Genomic DNA, 24,328 nt, shown 5'->3' with positions numbered 1-24,328 from the left:
AGTCATCCTCTGGGCTTTCTTTAGTTGTTCATGCAAAGATAGGCCTGGCCTTGGGTGTCTGTATTGAGGCCCCAAGGCCTTGGATCAGAACAGCAGTATCAGGGAAAACAAAATCCAAGGGGCTGCCCATTCCAAGGGCAAACTGGGAATCTAGTCCTCCTCTTGTAACCACCATCTCTACCTTGCGATGCTGCAGGGGCACATCTTCTGCCTTTCACCTAGGCTCCTGGCAAAGGCCTTGCAAAGCATTATTCAGGGCACTGTGTGAGGCCAGAGAAGGAATTGAGGAAGACCAGACACATACACCGAGATGAAACGAGTGGAGTGACAGGAAGGCAGGGTGAAACGGGAGAAGTTCCCTTATCCTCCTGGCAGGGCTTGTGATGGGAGTGTGGCTGGCTTCTTCTGTGCCCTGCTGCTCAAATCTGTAGGGGGAGCATGCAGATGGGCAGGTTGTGGGGCTCTGACCCCACGGCAATGTCTAAGGGTGAATGTTTACAGCTCCTGAGGCCCCAGTGCGCCTGTGTTACAGGGTGCTGTTTCAGTTGAGCCATTCCTAGTCAGCTCAGTTAGACCTCGTGCCTTTTTCCAAGGACAGAGGCTTTCTGTATCCCAGGGTTTCTTGCCTTGGTGTACCAAAAGAATCAGATCACGCATGGGCTTGCAGAATGACTGCAAAGTTTTATTGTGTGGAAGTAGCTCTCAGCAGATGGAGGAGCCAGAAGGGAGATGGAGTGGGAAGGTGGTTTTCCCCTCTGAAGTCGGACCGCTCAGTGGCCGAGATCTCCTCCAACTGCACCGAGTGGTTCTGCCTGTCGATGGCCTGCCAGCCTGCCATGGGCCTCTATCAGTGTGCTCTTACACCGGTGTGTTCCTGTTGATGTCCAGAGGCTTGTGTGCATGCCTGCGGGGCTCTCGGGATTTTTGTAGGCACAGGATGAGGGTGTGGCAGGCCAGGGTAGTCTTGGGAAATGCAACGTTTAGGCACGAAAACAGAAATGCCTGTCCTCACCTAGGTCTGTGGGTACAGGCCCCGGGGTGGAGCCCTAGCCAGGGACCACACCCTTCCCTTCCCAGCACTTCCCTGCCCGCCTTCCCTATCGGTAGCTTGATGGAGTTACTTCTCAGGGAGATGTTTTGGTTTTTAGGGAGGAGAAGACAAAACCTCCAATTTGAAAAACAAAACAAGTCCTTTGGTGAGGGAAACACTGGACATACCGAGGGGGGGCTGGAAAGGCCAGGTGCTGGGGAGACAGCAAGGAGGAGCCCAGACCCACCGGAGAGGCAGCCTGGGAAGACGTTTATTTTCTAAGAGAAGAGGAAAGACTGGGAAACAGGGAGAAATTTTTAGGGTGGAGGGTGGGAAACTTGGGAAGCACAGAACAGATGGCCTTAATCTTCTGAGTGAGAAAGGAGGCAGTGCCAAGCCCGGCTGGGGTGACAGTGGGAATCAGGGCTGAGGGACGGCGGAGACATCTTCTGCTGGCTGCTGAAGGTCTAGGATGGGCACTGAGGTGAGCCTCAGCGGTGCTCCTCGGGCTTGCCTCCCAGGAGGGGCCCTGCAGGAAGTGTCCAGATGCAGAGCCCCAACTCCTCCCCCAGAGACTCAGATTCAGTAGAACTGGGATGGGGTCCAAAATCTATATCATTAGAACAGTCTCAGAATATACTTGTCATCAGGGAAAGCCTGGAGAAATAGTGAGTGAAAGAACCATTAGCCCCAGGGAGAGCCAACCAGAGGCTGGAAACAGAAATATTGGGGAATCACTTAGTATCCTTTTCACAGAGACACTCTGCTGCCTAGAACCCTGGGGGAGAAAGCTGGTGGAAGGAGGGGTGTGTAGCCACTGGGGTCTACCCAGGAGGGAAAGGTATCTCCAGGAGGGTCGAGTCCATCCAGGAGTGTGAGGTCTAGCTGGAGGAATGGGGTTTACTCAGGAGGGTGAGGTCTAGCTGGAGGAATGGGGTTTACTCAGGAGGGTGAGGTCTAGCTGGGGGGATGGGGTCTACTCAGGAGGGTGAGGTCTAGCTGGGGGGATGGGGTTTACCCAGGAGGGTGAGGTCTAGCTGGGGGGATGGGGTTTACCCAGGAGGGTGAGGTCTAGCTGGGGGGATGGGGTCTACCCAGGAGGGTGAGGTCTAGCTGGGGGGATGGGGTCTACCCAGGAGGGTGAGGTCTAGCTGGGGGGATGGGGTCTACCCAGGAGGGTGAGGTCTAGCTGGGGGGTTGGGGTCTACCCAGGAGGGTGAGGTCTAGCTGGGGGGATGGGGTCTACCCAGGAGGGTGAGGTCTAGCTGGGGGGATGGGGTCTACCCAGGAGGGTGAGGTCTAGCTGGGGGGATGGGGTCTACCCAGGAGGGTGAGGTCTAGCTGGGGGGTTGGGGTCTACCCAGAGGGGTGAGGTCTAGCTGGGGGATGGGGTCTACCCAGAGGGGTGAGGTCTAACTGGGAGGATGGGGTCTACCCAGAAGATGAGGTCTAGCTGGGGAGAAGGGTCTACCCAGGAGGGTGAGTTCTGGTTGGGGAGATGGGTCTACCCAAGAGGGTGAGATCTAGCTGGGGTGATGGGATCTGTTCAGGAGGATGAGATCTAGCTGGGGGGATGGGGTCTACTCAGGAGGGTGAGTTCTAGTTGGGGAGATGGGTCTACCCAGAGGGTGAGATCTAGCTGTGGGGAGAGGGTCTGTCCAAGAAGGTAAGGTCTCTCCATAGGGTGCTTTGGGAGGTCTGGAGCTTGGAGTTCCTGTGATCAGAGTCCACATGTGTGACTTGGACCCACACTTGGCAGAGACCAAGGTGAAGACAAGAGAGGACTGATAGACTCTGAGGAAAGGAAGCGTGGTGGGAGCAGGGTCAAAAGCGAGAGGCCAGAGAGTGTGAGGAAGTGGGAGGATCTGAGGAGGTGGGATCCCAGAGTGGGACCTGGGGAGCTGGAGTGCTGGCAATGCTTCTCACGCTGGAGAGGCCAATCCTAGGGCTCGGTTACACTAAGTGCATTTAACTGGGGCAGGAGTTTTACACATATATTTCAGGAGGAGATGATTTTATCATAAACACATTCCATTGATTCATGTGAAATCATTTAAAAAAATTAAGGTCAAAGTTTTTCTCCTGGCTGCTTTAGGCTGCATGCCCAGGACTTCCGTCCCTGTGGTGAGGGGATTTGGGTGGAAGAGCTTGAGAAGTTCTGCTTCGGAATCCTCTCCTTTTTAAATAAAGAGGGACGCTCCAAGCCTGGCATGGAAAGGTACACCTCTCGGTGGAAGCAGGTGGCCAGGCTTTGATTCCTTAAGGATTGGAATCTTATGAAATTGCCAACATTGAAACATGTTTGACTTGTGTAAATAGCTTCTTCCTGTGATTCAATCTAAATTGTAGACTCCAGGCCTCATAGTCGCCTCCACCATGTGGCCTCCAGGGGGCGCCGCTCTGCCTCCTAAATCCCCAAGGGCAAAGCCCACTTTCTTGGCTTCTGGAAGCGCCGCGAGCGAAGTCATTGGTGGAATAAAGAAGACTGCTGTATTTAAAAAGGAAGTAAGCATAGAAAGAAACATGAATTCAATTAGAACAGTTCCTTATCCCCTAACATATGGTCCCCAGACCAGCAGCATCAGCACCCCCTGGGAGCTTGTATAATTCCTGAACAACAACCGAGACCTGCTGAACCAGAATCCACATCTTAGCAGGACTGCCCAGGCTCTCCCATGTCTGTGCGCATAGGAGAGGCACCAGTCTAGCCAGCAAGAGTCCGCTTATTTGTCACCTGCCTTTCCAACCCCAGCAATCTGGGCCTTGCCTAATACTTCCCCTGGGGACACACTCTTAGACCCTCCATTCTTCAAAATCAACAGAAGGTCTGGCCCCCGCAGGAGCGTGTTCCTAAGGAGCCATCTCTTCTTTGAGAAGTGCATTCGTTATCTTTGCTGTGTAAATAAATGACCCTAAAACATAGAAGTTTAAAACAATAAACATTTATTTTTGCCATATGCTGTTGGTTAGAAGCAAGTCCCTAATCCTGTCCAGGCTTAAAGGGAAGGGAATCACACCAGGGCCAGAATACCAGGAAGCAGGGATCACTGGGGATCATATTCCAAGCGACCTACTGCAGGGAGTAATCTCCAAACTAAGGGGCACGCCTCAACAGGGCAGCCACATCAGAAGACGAGAAAACAACCTCCAGAGTCAAATGGTAAGGATGACATGCATTCAGCAACAGGATGCTTGAATAAGCCTTTCAACTGTGGCTTGCAGAATGGCTACATTAGCATCACTTGGGAAACATTTAAAAAATACCAGTGCCCAGGCCCTACGCAAGACCAATTAGATCACAATCTTCAGGTGTAGGTTTTTTCTAATTTTTAAATTCCCCAGATAATTCTATTGCACAACTGAGGTTAAGAACTATGGCTTCAGGCCAGGTACAGTGGCTCACACCTTTAATCCCAGCACTTTGGGAGGCTGAGGTGGGCGGATCACCTGAGGTCAGGAGTTTCAGACCAGCCTGGCCAACATGGTAAAACCCCATCTCTATTAAAAATGCCAAAAAGTTTAGCTGGGCCTGGTGGCACACCTGTAATCCCAGCTATTTGGGAAGCTGAGGCAAGAGAATCACTTGAACCCGTGAGGTGGAGCTTGCAGTGAGCTGAGATTGCACCACTGCACTCCAGCCTGGGCAACAGGACAAGACTCCGTCTCAAAAAAAAAAAAAAACCCAGACCTATGGCTTCATATGAAGATTTTCAAATGCTGCAATACTCCAGTGAAGTAGTGGTAAAGATCACTAGTGGAAAAGAAGATGTGAGGCTCAGCAGCTTGGACTTCTGCTGGGGAATCTGTGGATTGGAAAAGTGAGCCTTAAAGAGTGTTGGGACCATCTCAGAGGTGAGGCAATAAGGCTGACAAAAGATTTGTGACTTTTTATGATTGCCTACCTTAGCAAAAGTCCCATCAAGTCATGATGCTGGAAAATACATCCAAGAGTTAGGAATACAGAAAGGATAGAAGGAAAGGTGGTGGGAGGAAGAAGGAAGGAAATAAAAGAAAACGATATGAAGCCAATCTGAAAAGGCTTCATGATGTATGATTTCAACTACATGACATTCCGAAGAAGGCAAAGCTATCGAGGCAGTAAAAAGATCAGTTGTTGCCAGGAGTTAGAGTGCAGGGAGGGGCAAACAGGTGGAGCACAGAGGATGTTTAGGGCAGTGAGACTACTCTGTATGATCCTGCAGTGGTGGATAATGTCATTATTCATTTGTTCAAGCCCATGGAATGTACATCACCAACAGTGAACCCTAACGTAAACTATGGACTTTGGATGATGATGATGTGTCAGTAGAGGGTCATTGATTATAACAAAGGCACCATTTGAGTGGGGACATTGCTAATGGGAGAAGCTGTGCATGCATGGGGCAGGGGGCATGTGACATATCTCTGTACCTTCCTCCTAATTTCGCTGTGAACCTAAAACTGTTCTTAAAAAATAGTCTTTTTTTTTTTTTTAAGAGACAGGGTCTTGCTCTGTTGCCCAAGCTAGAGTTCAGTATCACAATCATAGCTCGCTGTGGTCTCAACCTCCCAGGTTCAAGCAATCCTCCTGCCTTTGCCTCCAGAGTAGCTAGGACTACAGGCACACACCACCATGCCTAGCTAATTTAAAATTTTTGTACAGACAGAGTCTCACTATGTTGCCCAGGCTGGTCTCAAACTCAAAATCTATCCTCCCACCTTGGCCTCCCAAAGTGCTGGGATTACAGGTATGAGCCACTATGCTCGGCCTTTATTTTTTTAAGTAAAATTTTTTTTAAAAAAAGAGACAAAAAGAAAAGAAACCTATCTATTGTTAAAACTTGTCCTCAACTCCAGCTGATGACTTCAAAGAAATGGAAACAGAAAATGAAGAAGACTCAACTAATAAAAGTGCCTCATCATCTTCTACTCTCCAGTCTGTAGAGACACAGAAGGTGAGAACCGGAGGGGCCTTGGAGGTTACCTCACCAATGCCTTTGTTTTGTGGTTGAGGAAATCGAGACATGAGGTCACTGGGAGGTAATGGCCTTGCTGGCATTAGAACTCACATCTTCAAACCTGAGCCCAGTGCTCTACTCGAACACTTTGCACATACAGAGCATCTCTGCCAATGGGGTATGCTGGACTCTTTCCTGCACACCAGCGTGTGAGAATGAGGCATATTGAAGAGTTAGTCAAGGGAGATAACAGGCATCCTCTTACGGGAACACCATGGCCTTTCACATCAATGTTTCAATGAGGGCTGGTTCACAGGAGGCTGGTGGTACCTGACCAGTACTGCAGCAGTTCATCTACTCTGCCTCATGGGAACAAGTCAATAGGTTGATTGCAGTCGCTGAGTCTAACATGCTCCCAGCTTGAGCTGCACCCACTCTGTAAACAGCCCCTGACGGTAGCAGCTTTACCCACAACAATAAAACGGCTCCATCTTCAGGCAAGTCCAACCTTTACCTCTCCTCCCTACCCCTCGCCTGCCTGATTTTAGCCACTGTTCTCATTCCCAGGGACCGGGTTGCTCCCAACTCGTTGCCATGGCCACGGGCCTCACCCAAAGCATACCAACGCTGTAGTGCTCACAGATCTTGGCAGACGTCCAGGCAGATGCAGAGCAGTTGGGGTGAATAACGTTCTCCTCTGAAAGCTGCGCCAAGGCTGTTCGATTGAGCTCTCTCCGCTGTCGGCTTGAGTCTTATAGAGCTGTCCATTTGGCTGCCTGGCTGTGAATGAGCCATGGTTGTTAATTTCTTTCCCCTGCACCAGCTTCTTGGGAGCCTCTAACCCAAAACTTAAACAAAGAGCTAAATCAGGCTGTTCCCAGAGCTCGGGACCCTGGCTGTTCACCAAACACTGAAAATGTTACCAGTTGCCACCAGTCCCAAATCCCTAATCTCTTCTAAAAGTCGTGAGGAATGTTGTCCCAAGAGGTCCAGGCCTGGCCCATCTGTGATACTCTTGGGTGTCCGTTTCAACATCCCAGTCCTGTGAGTTGAAATATCTTTTCCAGAGAGAAAGAAATGAAAGACGGGGGCGGAGAGGGGGGTGAAGGAGCACATGGCAAGAGAATAGAGATGGAATCCCTTCAAAACCAAACAAAGGGGAGCCGTCCGTGTGCAGCGTGTTCATCCTTGGATGATTTATGTTGGCCCAGTGCTCAAGTTCATGGCAATTGCAGAAAAGGAGGGAGTGTCAGAAGGAATCTTCCATGAATACCAATAGTACCAGCCAACATCTGTCCCTTGGAGTGGGCGATCTGCTCCAGCCTGTTCAGGATTCTACTTAGAATTCTCAAATGGAGGCCGGGCGCGGTGGCTCAAGCCTGTAATCCCAGCACTTTGGGAGGCCGAGACGGGCGGATCACGAGGTCAGGAGATCGAGACCATCCTTGCTAACCCGGTGAAACCCCGTCTCTACTAAAAAAATACAAAAAAAAACTAGCCGGGCGAGGTGGCGGGCGCCTGTAGTCCCAGCTACTCGGGAGGCTGAGGCAGGAGAATGGCGTGAACCCGGGAGGCGGAGCTTGCAGTGAGCTGAGATCCGGCCACTGCACTCCAGCCTGGGCGACAAAGCGAGACTCCGTCTCAAAAAAAAAAAAAAAAAAAAGAATTCTCAAATGGAACAGTGTACACAGAAGCACTTTGTAGGTTAGAAAGCAGCGCGTACTGGTAGAATGTTGTTTTCATCAGGCATTCCCTTCACTACTACACTGGCGCTCACGAAGTGAGTAAGTCCCTCGGCCCCCCGCCCCAGGGTATGTGCCCACATTGCCATAGAACCTACCCGGTAGGGAGGGTGCTCACAGACCCTGTCCCACATGAGAAGGGATTGGGATGGGGGGTGGGCAGGAGCCACTTCTGCTGATGAGAACACAGCAGTTCCAACCTCCCTGAAACTGGCCCCCGAGCCCCCTCCCCAGTTGCATTTTTGCATTGATCTCCTGCTCAGAGATACTTCACCCGCAGTTGCCACATCTTTGCTATGGAGTTGCTTTAAAAAAGTATATAATATTTAGATTTAGCTGCCTGGAAGAGGAAGGTGTTTCATTCTTCTTTAAAGGTAGTCTGGAAAATGACCACTTTTTAGTGGGGGAGAATATACTCTTCAATTAATAACATAAAAATGAAGCTGGGTGCAGTGGCTCACACCTGTAGTTCCAGCACTTTGGAAGGCTGAGGTGGGAAGACTGCTTGAGCCCAGGAGTTCAAGACCAGCCTAGGCATCATAAGGAGACCTCATCTGTACAAAAAAACAAAACAACAACAACAAAAAAAAACCTTAAAAAATTTTTAAAATAAATAAAACCATCACTACCGCTAACTTTTAACAACACACTCTAAGAGCAAGGGAAAAAAAAATCCTGTGTACTAATGCTGAAAATGCACATTTTCCAAGGAATGATAGCCATCATATTCCCAGTATGAGACAGAACAATTGAACCAGATCCTACACAGCTTGCCTCAAACCCCCCCTGAACTTCCCTTCATGTTGTCTTTCCATAATTCCTTCCCCTCCCAGCACCCACATCAGTCTCATTTCTAATATTTACACCACTAGAAGCTGGGCAGAGCCCACCCAGGCAGAATTCTAAAATGTGATTAACAAATACAGCCTGAAATGGCTTCAGAAGTTGCTGACACTCTGTTGAGACACAGTGTCTTTTGAAAGACAAGGACAGTTGAAAACTTCTTGCACCACTGAAGGCTGATGCCCTCGTGCACGTTAACAGTTTCTCCCTCCACCACAGTTTGCTATCTTTCCATCGCTGGCATTCAGACGGCCTCACCCATCTCCCCGAGGGACAGCTGCTCCCAGACCCGCCCTGCAGCTGAGCGGCAAGACGAGCAGAATTTTCCCCGTGAACAGGAGACAAGGGTAAAGCTGCATGTGTGTCAGTCATGAAAGCCCAAATCAGGAAACAGATTAGGACTCTAAGGGAGCTCTGCTGACCGAAGACGATCTCCCCAGGAGAACAGGCACCGAGGGCCCACTCCCCGCCCGGCCATTTTCCAAACAGATAAAGGGAAACTCACATTTCTTTTTTTTAAACTGAGTTTCAAGTCTTTGGAAAGCTCATATGCAATTGACAGCCGCTGACTTCTGGAGACATTAAAAAAAAAAATTAAAAGCATATTAGGATGTGATGTGGGACAGCAGATTTGGAGTTCAAAGGGTGTCAGTTCAGATATGGTGAACAGCCACTGGTGAGCGAGGTGCGTAACCCTGAGAGCCTTCAGCTCTGGAGCCTGTGAGAGCTTCCCCTGCAGGCTTGTTGGGAGGTTTATAGGAAAGAGGACCCATGACAGGCAAGGCAGCATCTGCTATGCAGGAGGCGCTCCACAAACCCGCTCCAAATGAGTGAATGTATTTTCCGTGTCTGTGACACGGTAGTCACTCAGTAAGTGTAGATTTTGTCCCTTTCTTTTCCCAGATGAGCAGCCACCATAGAGTTGGTTTCTGTACTTCAACCTCTCAATCAAGCCAAAAACACAGCTTCTTGGAGGGACCAGGCCATCTCTGCAAGGTATGGAGGGGGCATCTGCAAGGAGTTTCCATCCTGGCTCCTGTCACTAGCTAGGTGTGCAGCTCTGCACGCAGTCATCCAGTCCCTTTTCCCTCATTCCAAGCCTCATTTTCTCATAGTGAAAATGAAAGAGCTGGACTGGATTCATAGCTGTCAACAATGCTCTATCATCCAAGCCCTTTGTTTACAAGAAATCTGATACAGCCGCACCATTAAATAAAATATCTCAAGAAAAGGGGCCAAGGCCTAGGCCTAAGTCAGCTCAGCTCTCCAGCCCACCTGCTTTTAGAGGTTGAACAGAAGGCACCCCCCGACTCCCACACAGGAGCCCCTAGGGTTCCTTGGAGCACAGTTAGAGAACCATAAGACCACGTTGTCTTTAAATCTCCTTCCAGACCTGACCCTCCATGATTCCAGGTATGTACAGAGTAACTGCAGCGCATTATTGAACCCGACCAAATTAACTCAAGCCTGATGTGTAACACATATCAGAAGAATACAGCCAGGGTCTCTCTGTCCCCAGCTCCTCAGCCCTGCTGCCTGGGCAAAAGTCACTCAGCAGGAAGTCCTTTTTGACTGGTTTCAGCTCGAAACCCTACAGCATCAGGGACAAGGGGAAGTAATATAAAAAAAATACCTGCAATCTTATCCTGAAGAGAGTATCCCGTGAACATAAAGCAATTAAAGGAGACTATAGAAATAAGACCTGCAATAAATTAGTATGAACAATAGGTGTGGGAAGTGGGGAAAGGGCATCGGGCAGGAAACGCCTAATCCCAGGTTGGCATGACCTTGGGCAAGGTGCCAGTGTCTCAATGACCTTGATGGTAGGGCTGAACCAGGTCACCTCTGTGAGAATTCTCTAACCACAAACTACTGTGACTCTAAGTATTGCATGGCCAGGCATGGTGGCTCATGCCTGTAATCCCAACACTTTGGGAGACTGAGGCAGGCAGATCACCTGAGGTCAGGAGTTCGAGACCAGCTTGGCCAACATGGTGAAACCCCTTCTCCACTGAAAATATAAAAATTAGCCAGGCACCATACTGTGTGCCTGTAATCCCAGCTACTCAGGAGGCTGAGGCAGGAAAATCGCTTGAACCCAGAAGGTAAAGCTTGTAGTGAGCCGAGATCATGCCACTGCACTTCAGTCTGTGCAACAGAGTGAGACTCTGTCTCCAAAAAAAAAGAAAAGAAAAGACTTGTAAGTACTTAAGAATGTTGATAATGATGTTGTCAAATTGTCAGAATTGGCATTTTCCAGCTACTTATGTTTATTACTCCTAGATATTCCTCAACCGTGACATCAGCAACCATCTTAGGCCATTGGCAGGGAGTGAGCTGACTACTCCCCAGGATCTCAGGTAAGGAAAAGATAATGGTTTTCCGTTTGTAAGGTCAGCGTGAACAATATCTCCCAGAGGCCTCTGTACTATGATTACAGCCACCTTGGCATAAATGAGCACTTATCAAATCCACGAGAGGCAAACAGACATCTGCAGGCTGGCAGAACTGTCTGCAAGGATTTGCTTGACACAGATCTCTGGCTGGGCTCATAATATCAGAGGTCCCTGGGTTTATTAATTGTTTTTAACGATCATTTTTTTCACCACCTAAACAGAAGGACCCTTTAGCTGAAAGCAAGAGGAACTAACACAGAGAGGCAGTGAGACTCAAATGGCTCAATGAAGCCTGGGTGTGACTGGGCTAATGCTTTTTCAGGTCACAGGTCACTCTTACAAGGTGATCCATTTGCCTAAAGAGGCAGTGCATGTAAACGCAGCATCTTGAAGGAAGGGAACTGTTGTGGCTAGGTGATTGGGTGGAGTGGCATTTCCTCTGGAATCTGATTGAAGAGCCTGATTTCCAGCTTGGTCTCCTGGTCTTCTTTAGCTTTTGACTTCCAGAGTCTTATTAGAACCAGCTAGGTGGCCCCTAGAATTATGTATCCACCTTTGTGAAAAGCAGGCTACGGAGATGGAGCCTGGTAAGGAAAATAAAGGTAAAGTAGGATGGCCTTCACTCATTATGGGCAAGACGACCTCTGTATACGTCGGAAAGCTTTCACCTGCAAGTAACAGACACTCAGCTCAAACCACCTTTAAAAAGAAGGATATTCTAATCTCAGATAACAAGTTCAGCAAGTTCCAAGGAAATGAAAACCAGTGGTTCAGCGTTGTTATCATAAATGCCTTCCAGCTCTTGGCTCTACCATCCTCAGAGAATTGGTTTTGGCCTTAGGCAGCTCATCTCATGTTTCAAGACCCCTCAGCCCTCCTGATTTCACATCCAGATCGGCAGAGTCCACTTCATGGTGGCCAACCTGTCACGCTGCACAGGGCCTTGTGCCTAGAAGGACCCACCCTTGGCTTAGTGCTCTGCCATCACCATCTTAACATTCTTAATCTTACCTGTGAACTTGTGTTTTATGAGTAAAGTCCTGTGGGACAGTAGAGATGCAGGTGAACAGAGGGGAGCTATGCAGTGCACATGTCCTCCTTCCCTGCTGTCCCACGCACAGGTCATGTTGGGGATCCCCATGAGCACAGAATTCCAAGGACCCACGATGCATGGGAATCAGCGAGACTCAAAGCCAGCACAGTAAGCATGGTAAGCCCACGACCAAGTGCGTGGCAGCACTGACAGCCCCAGAAGCCATGCTTTGTGTCCAAATCAGAACTTGCTCTGAACACAGAAAGAAAACAGTAGGACTCTAAGAAAACACAGGAGATCAAGCAACCCTACTCTATTCTTTTGAACACGTGTTACTTTGTGTTAGACAACTACTTACACTGAAAATGATGACATAGATTGGGTATGGTGGCTCATACTTGTAGTCCCAGCACTTTGGGAGGCCAAGGCGGGCAGATCACCTAAGGTCAGGAGTTCAAGACCAGCCTGGCCAACGTGATGAAACCCCGTCTGTACCAAAAAATACAAAAGTTAGCTGGGCGTGGTGGTGCAGGCCTGTAATCTCAGCCACTCAGGAGCTGAGGCAGGAGAATCACTTGAACTCAGGCAGGGGAGGTCACAGTGAGCCAAGATCACACCACTGCACTCCAACCTTGACAACAAGAGCAAAACTCCATCTCACAAAAAAGAGAAAGAAAGAAAAGAAAATGATGACACAGAAGGAAAGACATAAGTGGTTAGCTAATACACCTTAGTGAACTATTTCAGAAGAAAAATCAGCACAGTTCCAGCCTATAACTCCAAAAGCCTCAATTTCTTGCCTTGTTCCTGTCCCTTGATTTTTGTCCCCTCTTCTTTCATCGACAGAGCAGAAGGGCAACTGCCTCAAGCGTGTGCAGTCATTTATTGCCCTGGAAATGTACATCCAGAACAGATGTTCTGGCATGTTCTGGCAGCCGTCCCGTTCAGCCTCTGCATGAAGACTCTGTTTCTTTTCCTAAGCTGTCCCAAGACCTGAGCCTTCTCAGTTTGGTGCATGCTTCACTATGGCATCAACTCTCCAACTTCTTCAATGCCCTCCAAGACCATAGTGATAAGAAAACAAAGATCACCCATCCCCAAGCTGGGAGGAGGACTCCTTTTTTCTCTCTACAGCCTTTTATACGTTTCACTTGCTTACCGTATAATATGGATAACCTATGAAAAAGATTTCACATGTATACATTTTTAAATCACTTACTCTACTTGTTTGTGAAGACAAAAATAAATTTTAAAAATGCCACAGACTTCTTCCTGCAAGTTAAAGAAAAAGATTCAGCTTCCTGTATAAGAAGAAATATCGTAAGTCACATGTGTAGCCCAAGCTATTTGGGAAATTGTGGTGGGAGGATCACTTGAGCCCAGGAGTTCGAGGCCGCAGTGAGCTATAATGGTGCCGCTGCACTCCAATCTGGGCAACAGAGCAAGGCATCATCTCTTAAAGAAAAAAAATTAAAATTAAAATAAATTTAAAGATTAAAAAATATATTTAAAAGAAATATCAAAAGTGAACTATAATTCATCCCAAAAGAGAATATGGATGTTTTCAAAGAGCAACATCAAAATGTCCGAGGCTAGTCACCATTTCTTTCTTGAGAACATTCATAAGCCACTGCTCACCCCTGGACTCCATTTTAAAAACAGATGCCACAGAATTCCTCTCTGCTCAGCCCATTCTCACATCACCAGTCCCCAGGCACGGACCTCACCCCTGGCCAGCCTTCCGGCATGCCAGGCCTCCTCCTCCCCCAAGCCCATGCAGAAGAGGGAAGTGGGTCACACGGGGAGCCCGTGCTATGAGTGGACATACCCTGCAGACGGAAGTGGAAGGGCAGAGGTGGAGTGGTTTCTTCTTCCTTATTCCTTTATATTCTGTTAAACTTTAGCAACTCTCTCAACTGACTCATGCATAGACTTGTTCTAGAAGAAACTCTGTTACAGGCAGCAAAACTCTGAAGGTGCTTTCGTTCCACCCCCGGAGGAGAGTGACAGTCCCACACACCCAACAAGGTAGCATTGGAACCAGAGCTAGAACCCAGAGCTTGTCCCCAGCCAAGTTCTCTTTCATCAGCAATATCTGATTTCCCAGAATCATCCTTCATGGTGTGCTCTGGACCAATTTTTTGTCTGAAAACTAGACAAAAAGATAACTGTTCCATTTCTATTTCTACACTACAGCTCATACAATTGAAAGGAAGGACACTGCTGTGAGAACCATCCTCCATCACTAAAGCAAACTGGTTGAGTTCTTTTTATTTATTAAATAAGATTGGAAAGGGTCATTGTCTTGATTAGCATTTCTAAGCCTTGACATTGCTGATATTTTTGGTGGGATCACTCTCTGATGTGGGGACCATCCCGTGCACTGCAGGATGTGTAGCAGCATCCTGGCCTCCACTCACGAGGCACTGGTAGCATCTCCTCCCTTCCACTTGTGACAATCAAAAGTGTCTCCTTTCGAAATTGCCGATTGTCCCCTGAGGGGCAAGACGCCCTTGGTTAAGAATCACTGACCTAGGGGAAACTCGATTATTTGGTTGTCATTGAAAATACTCATCAAGAAAAAGATTGTTCACATTAGGGCTTTATAGACAAATAAACTGGAAAACTGTGAATCCAAGGCATTTCTCCTCAACAGCCAGTGCCCAGAATAGCCTGAAAGGGGTCCTGGAGAGATAGGTGGGGGCCTCAGTAAACCCCTGAGGCATGGCAGTTCATGTGTATTATTGACCTTCCAAGTGAAGGCAAAAGGATATTTGAGTCAGGGTTGAAAAGCATACTGATAAAAGCAGAACATGGCCGGGCACAGTGGCTTATGCCTGTAATCCCAGCACTTTGGGAGGCTGAGGCGGGTGGATCACCTGAGGTAAGGAGTTCGAGACCAGCCTGGCCAACATGGCGAAACCCCATCTCTACTGAAAACACACACCAAAAACCTAGCCAGGCATGGTGGTGTGTGCCTGCAATCCCAGCTACTCAGGAGGCTGAGATAGGAAAGTCGCTTGAACCTGGGAGGTGGAGGTTGCAGTTAGCCAAGATCACACCACTGCACTCCAGCCTGGGCAACAGAGTGAGACTCCGTCCAAAAAAAAAGAAAAAAAACAGAACATAAGTTGATGACTAAGTTGATGACTATGAGATGAATAGTGTGGTGTGGAGAGAAGCCAGAATGGTGTTGGGGTCCTTAGAGAAAGCCTGGCATTGTCTATTTGAATAATTGCTTGCAAGCCTTGGACTAGCTGGTACCCATTGAGCCTCTTTACTGAGAGGATGGGAGTATCACAGGAATTAGACATGGAGACTAGGAGTGTTTTGTGAAGGACACTTTGAATTATAAGTTGAAGATCTTGGAGAATTCTTGTCTTTAGGATATTACAGTAATGTTGAGAGTGGCATGGAAGGTTCTATTTCTACTTTGAGAGGTTCAGCCTCCTTGATTTGGCCTGTGTCAGTGAAGTGACCAGCTCGAAGGCAGTTGGGTATTTTAGTTAGCATAGTTTGTACTTGAGGTTTTAAAGGGGGATCAGGGATTTTGACAGAAGCAAGAAAAGTGTGATGGTCAATGAGAGCCATGAAAGGGCAAAGAAGCAAGGCTGGGACCCAAGGCTCTTAAGGGTGAGGCCTTCAAGGGAGCAAAACTACTGGCAGTCCAGTTGGAAAGTAACTGTCTTTCCAGAAGGTTTACTGAGTAGTGGAACTAAGAAGCTGTACTGGGTGGGGAGGGTTCTAATAAGACGGAATAAGGTTCTGATAAAAGCAGCACATGGATGCTCATCAAGTCCCACCACAGGCATGACTTGTGTGCTCTTAGGGAGAGTGGCAAGAGGCGTTCATGGTGAGATGTGTTGCTCTGGGTCCATTAGGAAGAGAGTGGAGTGCCCATTGATGTGGAAGATGCTCTCCTCTTATGAGTTAGTGTGGACACAAAGGGGAACACCCCTCCAAGAAAGTCATTAAAAGATGAATTTTTAAGCTGTTGCTCTCTTTTGTGTTTTAAAGCCAGGCAATCCCAAGCCAAGCATTGTTTTTATTTATATCTGCACGTGTGCCTAACAAGTTGGGGTTTGGAATGAGCAGACTGGCCTAGTTTGCTTCGTCCTGGTCAGTGAAGTTGTGCAGCCATCAGTTTGCACTGTGTTGATTTGGCCTCTTCTCTCATGGAGTCTTCAGGATGTTGGGCTAGTGTACACTTTCACAGAGAGAAGCATTCTGCCTACTTACGTTGTGTTTTGGGGTAATATCTCTGATTTCTGATCAGAAGCCATTAACGCAATAATAAAAGCAAAAGTGGCTCAGTCATCAAATATAAGATGAGATCATATATTTTGTTAAACTTTAGCAACTGTCTCAATTGACTCTATCAAAATGTCATCCTTTCTAACATTTTCTAATCTATGTCTATAGTGAGAGGCAAATTCATCACTGTGTTGTCTGCCATCTTTTATCTTTGACCAGTTTTTGAGGAGAGGCAGTGGGAATGGATTCTAAAGTCTCTCCCCTATAGTTTTGGCCTGCATCTGGGTGTTCTGATTTCTTTGAAAGTCCTCATGAAGAGTGACCCATCTGGCTTTTTCAAAACATAAAGTGGCATCTCTGGTACCCATTCACAGCTGCAAAAATTGATACGGTTCAGGGAACCAAGGAGAATATACCCCAAGGACCAGACCGAATGGATTACTAAACTCTTCCCTATTCTCACTGTCTGAAAAGCCCTTAACAATTGCATATGGACCTGAGTGAGTCCTTATTCAGTTGGGCCCTCGGGTCATGGGCCTTCCATCATACTGGGGAAGCACCAACAAATCGGGATGAGGTAGGGAAGTGGGAGCAGGGAAGCTTGGGGAGCAGGGGCTAAAGGAGGAAAAAAGAAGTCCCTCAGACTAAGGAGGAATATTGGGTGGAGGGGGAAAGCCTCAGGGCAGGGCCCATAGAGGGGTGGGGGGAAGAAGTGTTGAGAGGTTTCATTAAGGGTGGAGAAGGAGTGGGAGGAGAGGTTGGTAGTAAGAGAGATGTGCTTAAGGGACTGCTCAGTTTGAAGTAGATTGGAGACATTTCCTTATGTTTCAGCGTCCTCATACCAAGCAAAATAAGCTGACCTTTGAAGAGACGAGATCTTCAAGGGGGCTGTAGATGGACACGATTAGGGAGATTCCAGGTGCCTCAGAGGGGTCACTGCAGTTCCGACTTGTCCTCAGGGAAATCTTGCCATTTTGGGGGGATAATGAACTGAATTTTCATCACAGTGGAATACATATCATCGGAAGGGATTTTTAAAGGAGGCGGGGGAGAAGTGGATTGAGAATTTTCCATAGTATGAAGGTTAAACAGAAACCAACTACAAAACAAAGCCCGAAGAGCACTCAAGCAAATATCAAAATCAAATCCTTACCACGCTGCCAAGGACCGATATCCGGAGCACGGGACCAGGAGCTGGACTCACAGTGGGATCTCCGATCAGTCACAGAAGGAGCTTGACGAGCTCAAGGGGTCTCACTCCCTAGGTGGAGAAGACGGGGCTCCAGATGGGTTTCCAGTCTGTCCTGGCAGCTGGTTTTGTCTAGACTTTCATAGGGAGCGGTGAACCAGTTCCAAGTGGGGGTGATTTTACAGTTGGGATGTTCATGTCATCAGGAGGCATCTGTCAATCAGCTGGAATATCTAGCTCTGTTTCTAGCTTGTTTGGAGGAACAAATAGTTCAGCTAATCATTTAAGAAACAAAGAATGGTAATTTGGAGGGTCTCTGTGTGTCCTTATCACAGGAAACAAGGGGGTCACCCATGACTGTTATGGAAATCGCAAGAACAAGTATACAGTATTTATGAACGGACCTACTGGTCTGCTAGTAGGACTACCATAACAAAGTACTGCAGAGTGGAGGCTTAACCACAGAGATGCATCGTCTCACCATGCTGGAGGCTGGAAATCCCAGGTCAGCACATGGACAGGGCTGGTTTCTCCTCTGGCCTCTCTCCTTGGCCGTCTTCTCCCTGTTTCCCCACATGGTCTTTCCTCCATGTGTGTCTGTGTCCTCATCTCCTCTACTTATGAGGACACCTGTCACGCTGGATTAGGGCCCACCCTAGCGACTTCATTTTACCTTCATCACCTCTTTAAAGACCTCTCCAAATACGGTCACACTCTGAGTTACTGGGGGTTAGGACTCCAACATCTGCATTTTAGGAGGACACAACTCAGTCCGTGACAGTGGGTCTTCTCGAAGTCTCGTGGGAAAGAGTGATTCTTTGCAGTAAGTCATTTCCTGGAACACAAAAGGATGGGAGACATCTGCCATACAAGTGTGGGCAATTGCCTTTGGCTGTCTTCCAGAGGCACAGGGCTCAGGTGCAGCCCTGCACTGTCACGGGGTCCCAAAAGAGGCCCCTTGGTTTGCTCCACTCCAAGCTTCCATGAGCTGATGGGGGAGGGGTGGGAAAGAACTCGCAAGGGAACTGAGACCTACTGAAAAAAGGAAGGAGAAGTAAAGAAAATGTCTACGGGGCTGAGGGAGACAGGGGAAATGTGGTTTGAGGTTGACAAAGGGGAGGGAGAATGAGAGAGCCACACAGCAGGAGGCTTGGCTGTAAGAGAGAGAGAGATTCTGAACGGTCTCCAGGAGGCACAGAATGTGAGACAGGTGAGTGAGGGAAGATTTCCCCACAAATCTTCGCCCTGTTAATCCACGCAGGCTCAGCCCCACAGGAGTTGTTTGGTGAGCACACATATTACTGTTCAAGACTGGAATCTGATTCATGCACCTTTGTGTTCAGCCTCTGCGAAGAAAGGCCTGGGAGCAGGGTGCATGGAAGGGCCTGCTTCATTCTGGGTGCCCAGCCTCCAGCAGGTCACCTCTCCTGCCAGATGCATGGGCAGGCAGCTTGCCTCCTTCCTGGACTGTGAGGTCCCTGATGACAAAATGAATGCAGCTAGTTGGAATTCTGCTTACTCAACCTCTCTTGAGTGAATGAGCAGTGAACGACCTGCTGCCGCCTTACTGTTCCCTCTGCACACAGCAGAGGCTTGGATGGAAGAAATTCCTGGGTCCCCCTGAAAATGTTCAGGCACTAGCACGTATGAATCAATCTAGACCTTTTTTTGCATCCGATTATGTTTTCAACTTGCATCACCTCTTGGGGGCACTGAAGTCATAATTCTTCCATTCCCCATGTGTCCTAACCAGGCAGGAGCTGCATGGCTGTCTAAACCCTTGTGGGTTTGTGATAAATGGGCGAGTGTTGAAAGAGAAAGGCAAACAAACTGCTTTCCCAAAGAAGTCGGGAGACGCCCTCGACAAGCCCTGGACAGAGCAGAGAATGGGCTCCGCCAGGAGCTGGGGAGAGCCTCGGGGAGGCTGCTATGTCCAGGACTTCAGCCTTACTGCACCTGCCCTACCAGTCTGTGCCCTGAGGAACTTAGCCCTGTGTGTGGATATCTGTTGGAGAATGTGCTAAGTGCCCAGAAGAGAGGCCAGGGAGACAAAGGCAGCAGGGCAGGATGGCAAAGGGACACCTCCGCCATCCAGCCTCCTCTTTCCGTCTGGTGCTTACGCATCTGGGTGCCACACACTTCCTGTGCTGCCCAAACCAGCGCCAGCCCAGTTGTAGAGGGAAGTAAGAGAACACGCACAGCAGAGGCCTGGAAGTGGCCAGGGAAGGAGGAGAGGCCAAACGCAGTGCCTGAGTACTTTCTTTTTGGGAGGTGCTACGAGGCGTGCAAAAGCAAACTGTAATGGCTCTCAGTAACTTCAGCAAGTGCCAGCGCTCAGCAGCCGCCCTTCCAAAGAGGGGTCGCTGGCAGTTGCAGCATCAGGGGGAGTGGCTGCATAGGACGCTTTTTCTAGTGCTGTTTGGCTTCACGGTTCTCCAACACAGATGAGCTGGGGGGTGGATGGTTTTAAGATCCATTTGTGTACCGTGAAAGCACATGGCCTGTCTTCCCAAGAGTTTCTGCATTTCCAACGTTTTAATCCACAATAGAAAAGAGTCTAGAAAAACTAATTGCAGTTAGAGCAGGTTTTCCTTGTGCCAGTATCCTCATATCCTCCCCCTAACTCCCCAAGGAACCCCCTCAGCAGAATGTGGTATTGTCTCTTAAAATAAGAACAAAAGCAGCAGAGCCAGAGATGGAGCAGAAAAAGCGAGATGTGACATTCCTCCTACATTTACTTCCTCAGGTCCTTTTCCAGGAGTAAATGGCCATCGTGCACCCATGGGAAGAGTGCTGCATCCACGGAGGACCTGGGCCAACAGTGCTCTGAAATGGGTTTCATGAAAGCATCTGTGACTCATCCCTGTCCAAGAATGTTTTCATTAAGATTCAGCAGAAGCGATGTGCCAGGTCAGCAAATACAACTGCAAAACTGGGGCCTGCCAGCCTGGCCAACACAGCAAGACCCCGTCTCTACTAAAAATTAAAACTAAAATTAATTAGCTGGGTATGGTGGCTGTAGTCTCAGTTACTCAGGAGGCTAAGGTGGGAGGGTCACTTGAGTCCAGGAGGCCGGGGCTACAGTGAGCCGTGATTGCACCACTGCACTCCAGCCTGACGCCGTCTCAAAAACAAAACAAAAAAACCTGGGGCCTGAATGCAAAGTGAAACACTTGCTCCTGTTAATCGTAGCACTTGCATTACAGGCCAGGTGGCTCCTAGCATCCGTCCGCAGCACAAGGCCATGTTGTGTAGCAGCACATCCCTAGTCCAGCCGCAGGGAGCTGCCTGCAAGGGGAAGTGGTGAGCAAACAGCTGCACAGCAGCAGGGAAGCTCCATCTGCCTCTCACTTCACGGCCCTCCCCAGCTGCTGCAAAGATGCTGGGGGTCCCTTCCACACGCAGGCCTATGTTCTAGCTAATAAGAGCCAGGAGACTGGCAAGATTAAGCAGAGGCCTCATGAGTGATCTGGCAAACCCCACTGCACTTCAAAATAGATCCCTAGATTCTGGGCTTCACCTCATTTAAAAAGGACATTGTGTATACTGTTTCAAGTACATAAAATAATGAGGAGATGAGAAAGAGGAAAGAAAAATAGTTTTCAAAAGCTATCCTTTAATTCCCTCAGAAGCACAGCTCTCAGTGTCTACAAAGGGCTTAATCTGCGCTTGGTCGGTGGACAGAGTAATCCATGTGCTTGGCCCAGTGTCCTACTCTGTGAACATTCTAACTGCATGAGCACACTGGGCAGCTGCCTGGGACCGGGGGCTGGCACTGTAGCCATGACCTTGTGGCTAGTCCCTCCGTGTGACCAAGCTGAAAGGCATTAAGTGGATTAAGCGGCTCCAAGTAACACGGAAGGCACTCTTCCTCTTTTGCAGAACAAGGCTCTCATTTTCAGCTTTAAGCCACTTTATTTCCACTTCTAAGAGTCAGGACTGTTGTTCTGGATCTCAGTGAGACAGCACCCAGCACACCCAGTGGAGTCAGAGAACTCTCAGTCTCTTGCCGATAGCCTGAAAAAAATAGGGACCATGGAGGAAGGAAGGCCAGGCTGCACCCATGGGTCAGAGGACTGGGAATTCCCAGGCGTCACTTGGCCTTTGACATCTGTTCATCTTTAGAGGCCAGGATTCCAGCAGTCGGCCCATGATGACACAGACAGGGCTAGGGTAGGAGCCATGCATTAGAGCCAGAGGACTTCTCCTGAACCTCATTCTCCAACAGCCGCAACTCTGTCCTTAACACATGCTGATGACAAAATGAATGCAGGTAGTTTGAATTCTGCTTACTCAACCTCTGTTGAGTGAATGAGCGGTGAAACGCCTAAGGGGGGCAAAACTGAGCAGTAGTCCCAGATAAAACACACATGGAGTGACTATGCGGTGGTCCATGCTTTGCCAACCAGCAAGCATAACCACTTTATGCCACGAGTATGGAGTCTGTTTGGGATGGGCTGAAGGCTTCCGGGTCCTTCAGAAATGTGCAAAGGACCTCTCTCTCCATGGTGAGTGGACAGGCTCCAGGAGATCCCAAAGGTCATAGATTCCAGAAGTGAGGTCTAAAATTCCCCTGGGGCGCAAGACACAGAGAAAACAAATGTATTCTAGGGACCCCCAAGACCAGGCCCATGGCGGGGGTGGAAGGCTTCCAGGGAGCTATCAGAGTGCGGCACTTCCATCCTGGAGTCAAGCCGTCCACAAACAAATGCAAGAATGCAGAAGGGGGCTGGAGGCGAGAGCAGCAAAGAGGCAGGCCAAGGGTCAGGGAAGGGCAACTGTGAAATAACGAGGTGATTTATACAATTTACTGTATATTTCAAGGTAGCTAGAAGAGAAGAATTGCAATGTTCTCAACACAAAGGAAAAATAAATGTTTGAGATGATGGATATCCCAATTACGCTGCTTTGATCATTGCATATTGTATAGAGGCATCAAAATACCATATATACCTCCAAAATATGTACAACTGTTACATATCAATAAAGATTTTAAAATAGAACTTTAAAAACTAACCTCGTGATTTAACACTGAAGCGAAGAAAAAAGACTAGTTTATATCTGTTCTGTAAGATTCATTCATTCATTCAATCACTCATTCTGCGAGTTTCTACAAAAATTTCAAGTTCCAAATCTACATACCTACTCTGGAGGAAAAGGGCTCCTCAGGAGCCAAGGAAACACGGTCGGTCACTGTATTCTAAGCTGTGACTTCTAGTCACGGCAACGTGCTTTTCATTGACTGATGAGAATAAACATTCAAATGGACATTCAGAAAACTGTTTCTGCCGGGTGCAGTGACTCACGCCTGTAATCCCAGCACTTTGGGAGGCCAAGGAGGGCAGATCATATGAGGTCAGGAGTTTGAGACCAGCCTGACCAACATGATGAAACCCCATCTCTACTAAAATACAAAAAATTAGCTGGGCATGGTGGCGGCAGGCATCTGTAATCGCAGCTACTTGGGAGGCTGAGGCGGGAGAAACACTTGAACCCAGGAGGCAGAGGTTGCAGTGAGCCAAGATCGCGCCACTGCACTCCAGCCTGGGAGACAGAGCAAAACTTCCTCTCAAAAAAATATTAAAATTTAAATTTAAATTTAAAAAACTGTTCCTGGTCCTCTTGTTGTTGGGTAAGAAACCCAATCTCATCGGAAGATGCTCCTCTTCTGACCTCCATGCTTCGAAGGTCCCCCTTCAGAGCTGGCCCAGTGTCAGCCGTGGAATTCTTGCTGGGTTCAGCGTTTCCTTTGTCTCTCGGGCCAGTCTTCAGGTTCTGACAAGTGGGTGAATTTTCCCTAAATTTTCATGTAACACAAAAGGAACTTCTGTGCTAAGGAACTTTGTGGGGGGTGTGGTTTCTTGCTTGTGGCTTGGGTCCTGTCACTTATGTTCCTCTGCTGAGCTTTGCTGGAGGAAGGATTGAGAACACCTGCTACAGCCACAAGCCTAGAGGAGGTGTGGGCAAGCAGAGCTGCCCCGGGGCCCCACTCAGGACACCTGAGTGCCAACACCGGACCTGCTACCAATAGGCTCTTGTGCCTCATTCCCATCACCGTGGGGAAATACAAAAGCGCAAGGGGTAGGGGCAGACCTTAGTCTAGATCAGGATTTCTCAAACTTGGAACTACTGATATCTTGAGACAGAAGATTCTTTGTTGCGGGGATTGTCCTGTGCATTTGTAGGATGTTTAGCAACATCTGTGGCCTCTACTCTCCTACAGTTGTGAGAATCAAAAATGCCTGCAGACATTGCTACATGTCCCCAAAATGGAGCATCCAGCCCCTGGTGTAGACCTGTGATGTGTAATCCAGAAGCCACATGTAGTCACTAACCATGTGACTAGTCCAAATTGAGATGTGCTTTAAGTATAAATGTACACTGGATTTCAAACATTAAATAAAGAACAAAAAAGAATATAAAGTAACCCATGAATATTAATATATTATATTTTATATTATTTATATTTTATATCTATTATTTGTTATAATGATACTATTTTTATACATCAAGTAGATTAAAATATATCATAAGAATTTATTTCATCTCATCTCTTTTTTTTACTTTTTATAATGTGGCCACTTAAAACAATTGAAATAACACATATGGTCCCATTGTGGCCACATTAGATTTCTACTGGCCAGCGTGGGACTAGACTCAGGCTAAGATCCTCCCCATTCAGGTTAAGGTCCTCCCCATTCAGGCTAAGGTCCTTCCCATTCAGGCTAAGGTCCTCCCTGCTCAGGTAGTCCCAATTCTCTGTGAATGAGTTACTACTGCAGGAATAATAAATCATTTTCCAGCACTATCTGCAGGTAGCTGAGGCGTAACAGAGTGTGGACACAGAATCCCATCAGAAAATTTCCAAGGTGTGTTTGAAACTATCTCTCTTCCATACTAAACT

The 24,328-nt window shown here is 48.1% G+C and overlaps 1 protein-coding gene and 1 long non-coding RNA gene across 3 annotated transcripts in view; one reads left to right on the top strand and one right to left on the bottom strand.

The window, feature by feature from the left end:
• The window catches only part of LOC144340578 (uncharacterized), a 29,336-nt gene extending 6,900 nt beyond the window's left edge, over positions 1-22,436 (top strand). The window contains exons 2-4 of the mRNA XM_078000974.1: positions 9,456-9,548; positions 10,836-10,912; positions 20,171-22,436. Coding sequence (XP_077857100.1) covers positions 9,456-9,548; positions 10,836-10,912; positions 20,171-20,411 — 411 coding nt within the window. The 3' untranslated portion in view covers positions 20,412-22,436. The remainder of the gene's footprint in view (positions 1-9,455; positions 9,549-10,835; positions 10,913-20,170) is intronic.
• LOC114677716 (uncharacterized) overlaps positions 662-24,328 on the bottom strand; it is a 46,044-nt gene continuing 22,377 nt past the window's right edge. Inside the window, exons 2-3 of one of the 2 annotated variants that reach the window (XR_013416835.1) lie at positions 6,590-6,747; positions 662-3,518 (exon numbers count right to left, since the gene is read on the bottom strand). This is a non-coding gene — a long non-coding RNA (uncharacterized LOC114677716). Of the gene's footprint in view, positions 3,519-6,589; positions 8,166-24,328 lie in introns of those variants that run through there. The other variant, XR_003729151.2, reaches the window with a different exon arrangement.

Source organism: Macaca mulatta, chromosome 4 (genome assembly GCF_049350105.2).
Source record: "Macaca mulatta isolate MMU2019108-1 chromosome 4, T2T-MMU8v2.0, whole genome shotgun sequence".
Classification (NCBI taxonomy): domain Eukaryota; kingdom Metazoa; phylum Chordata; class Mammalia; order Primates; family Cercopithecidae; genus Macaca; species Macaca mulatta.
The sequence above is the reverse complement of the archived record's forward strand: the minus strand, read 5'-3'. Positions and strand labels throughout refer to the sequence as shown.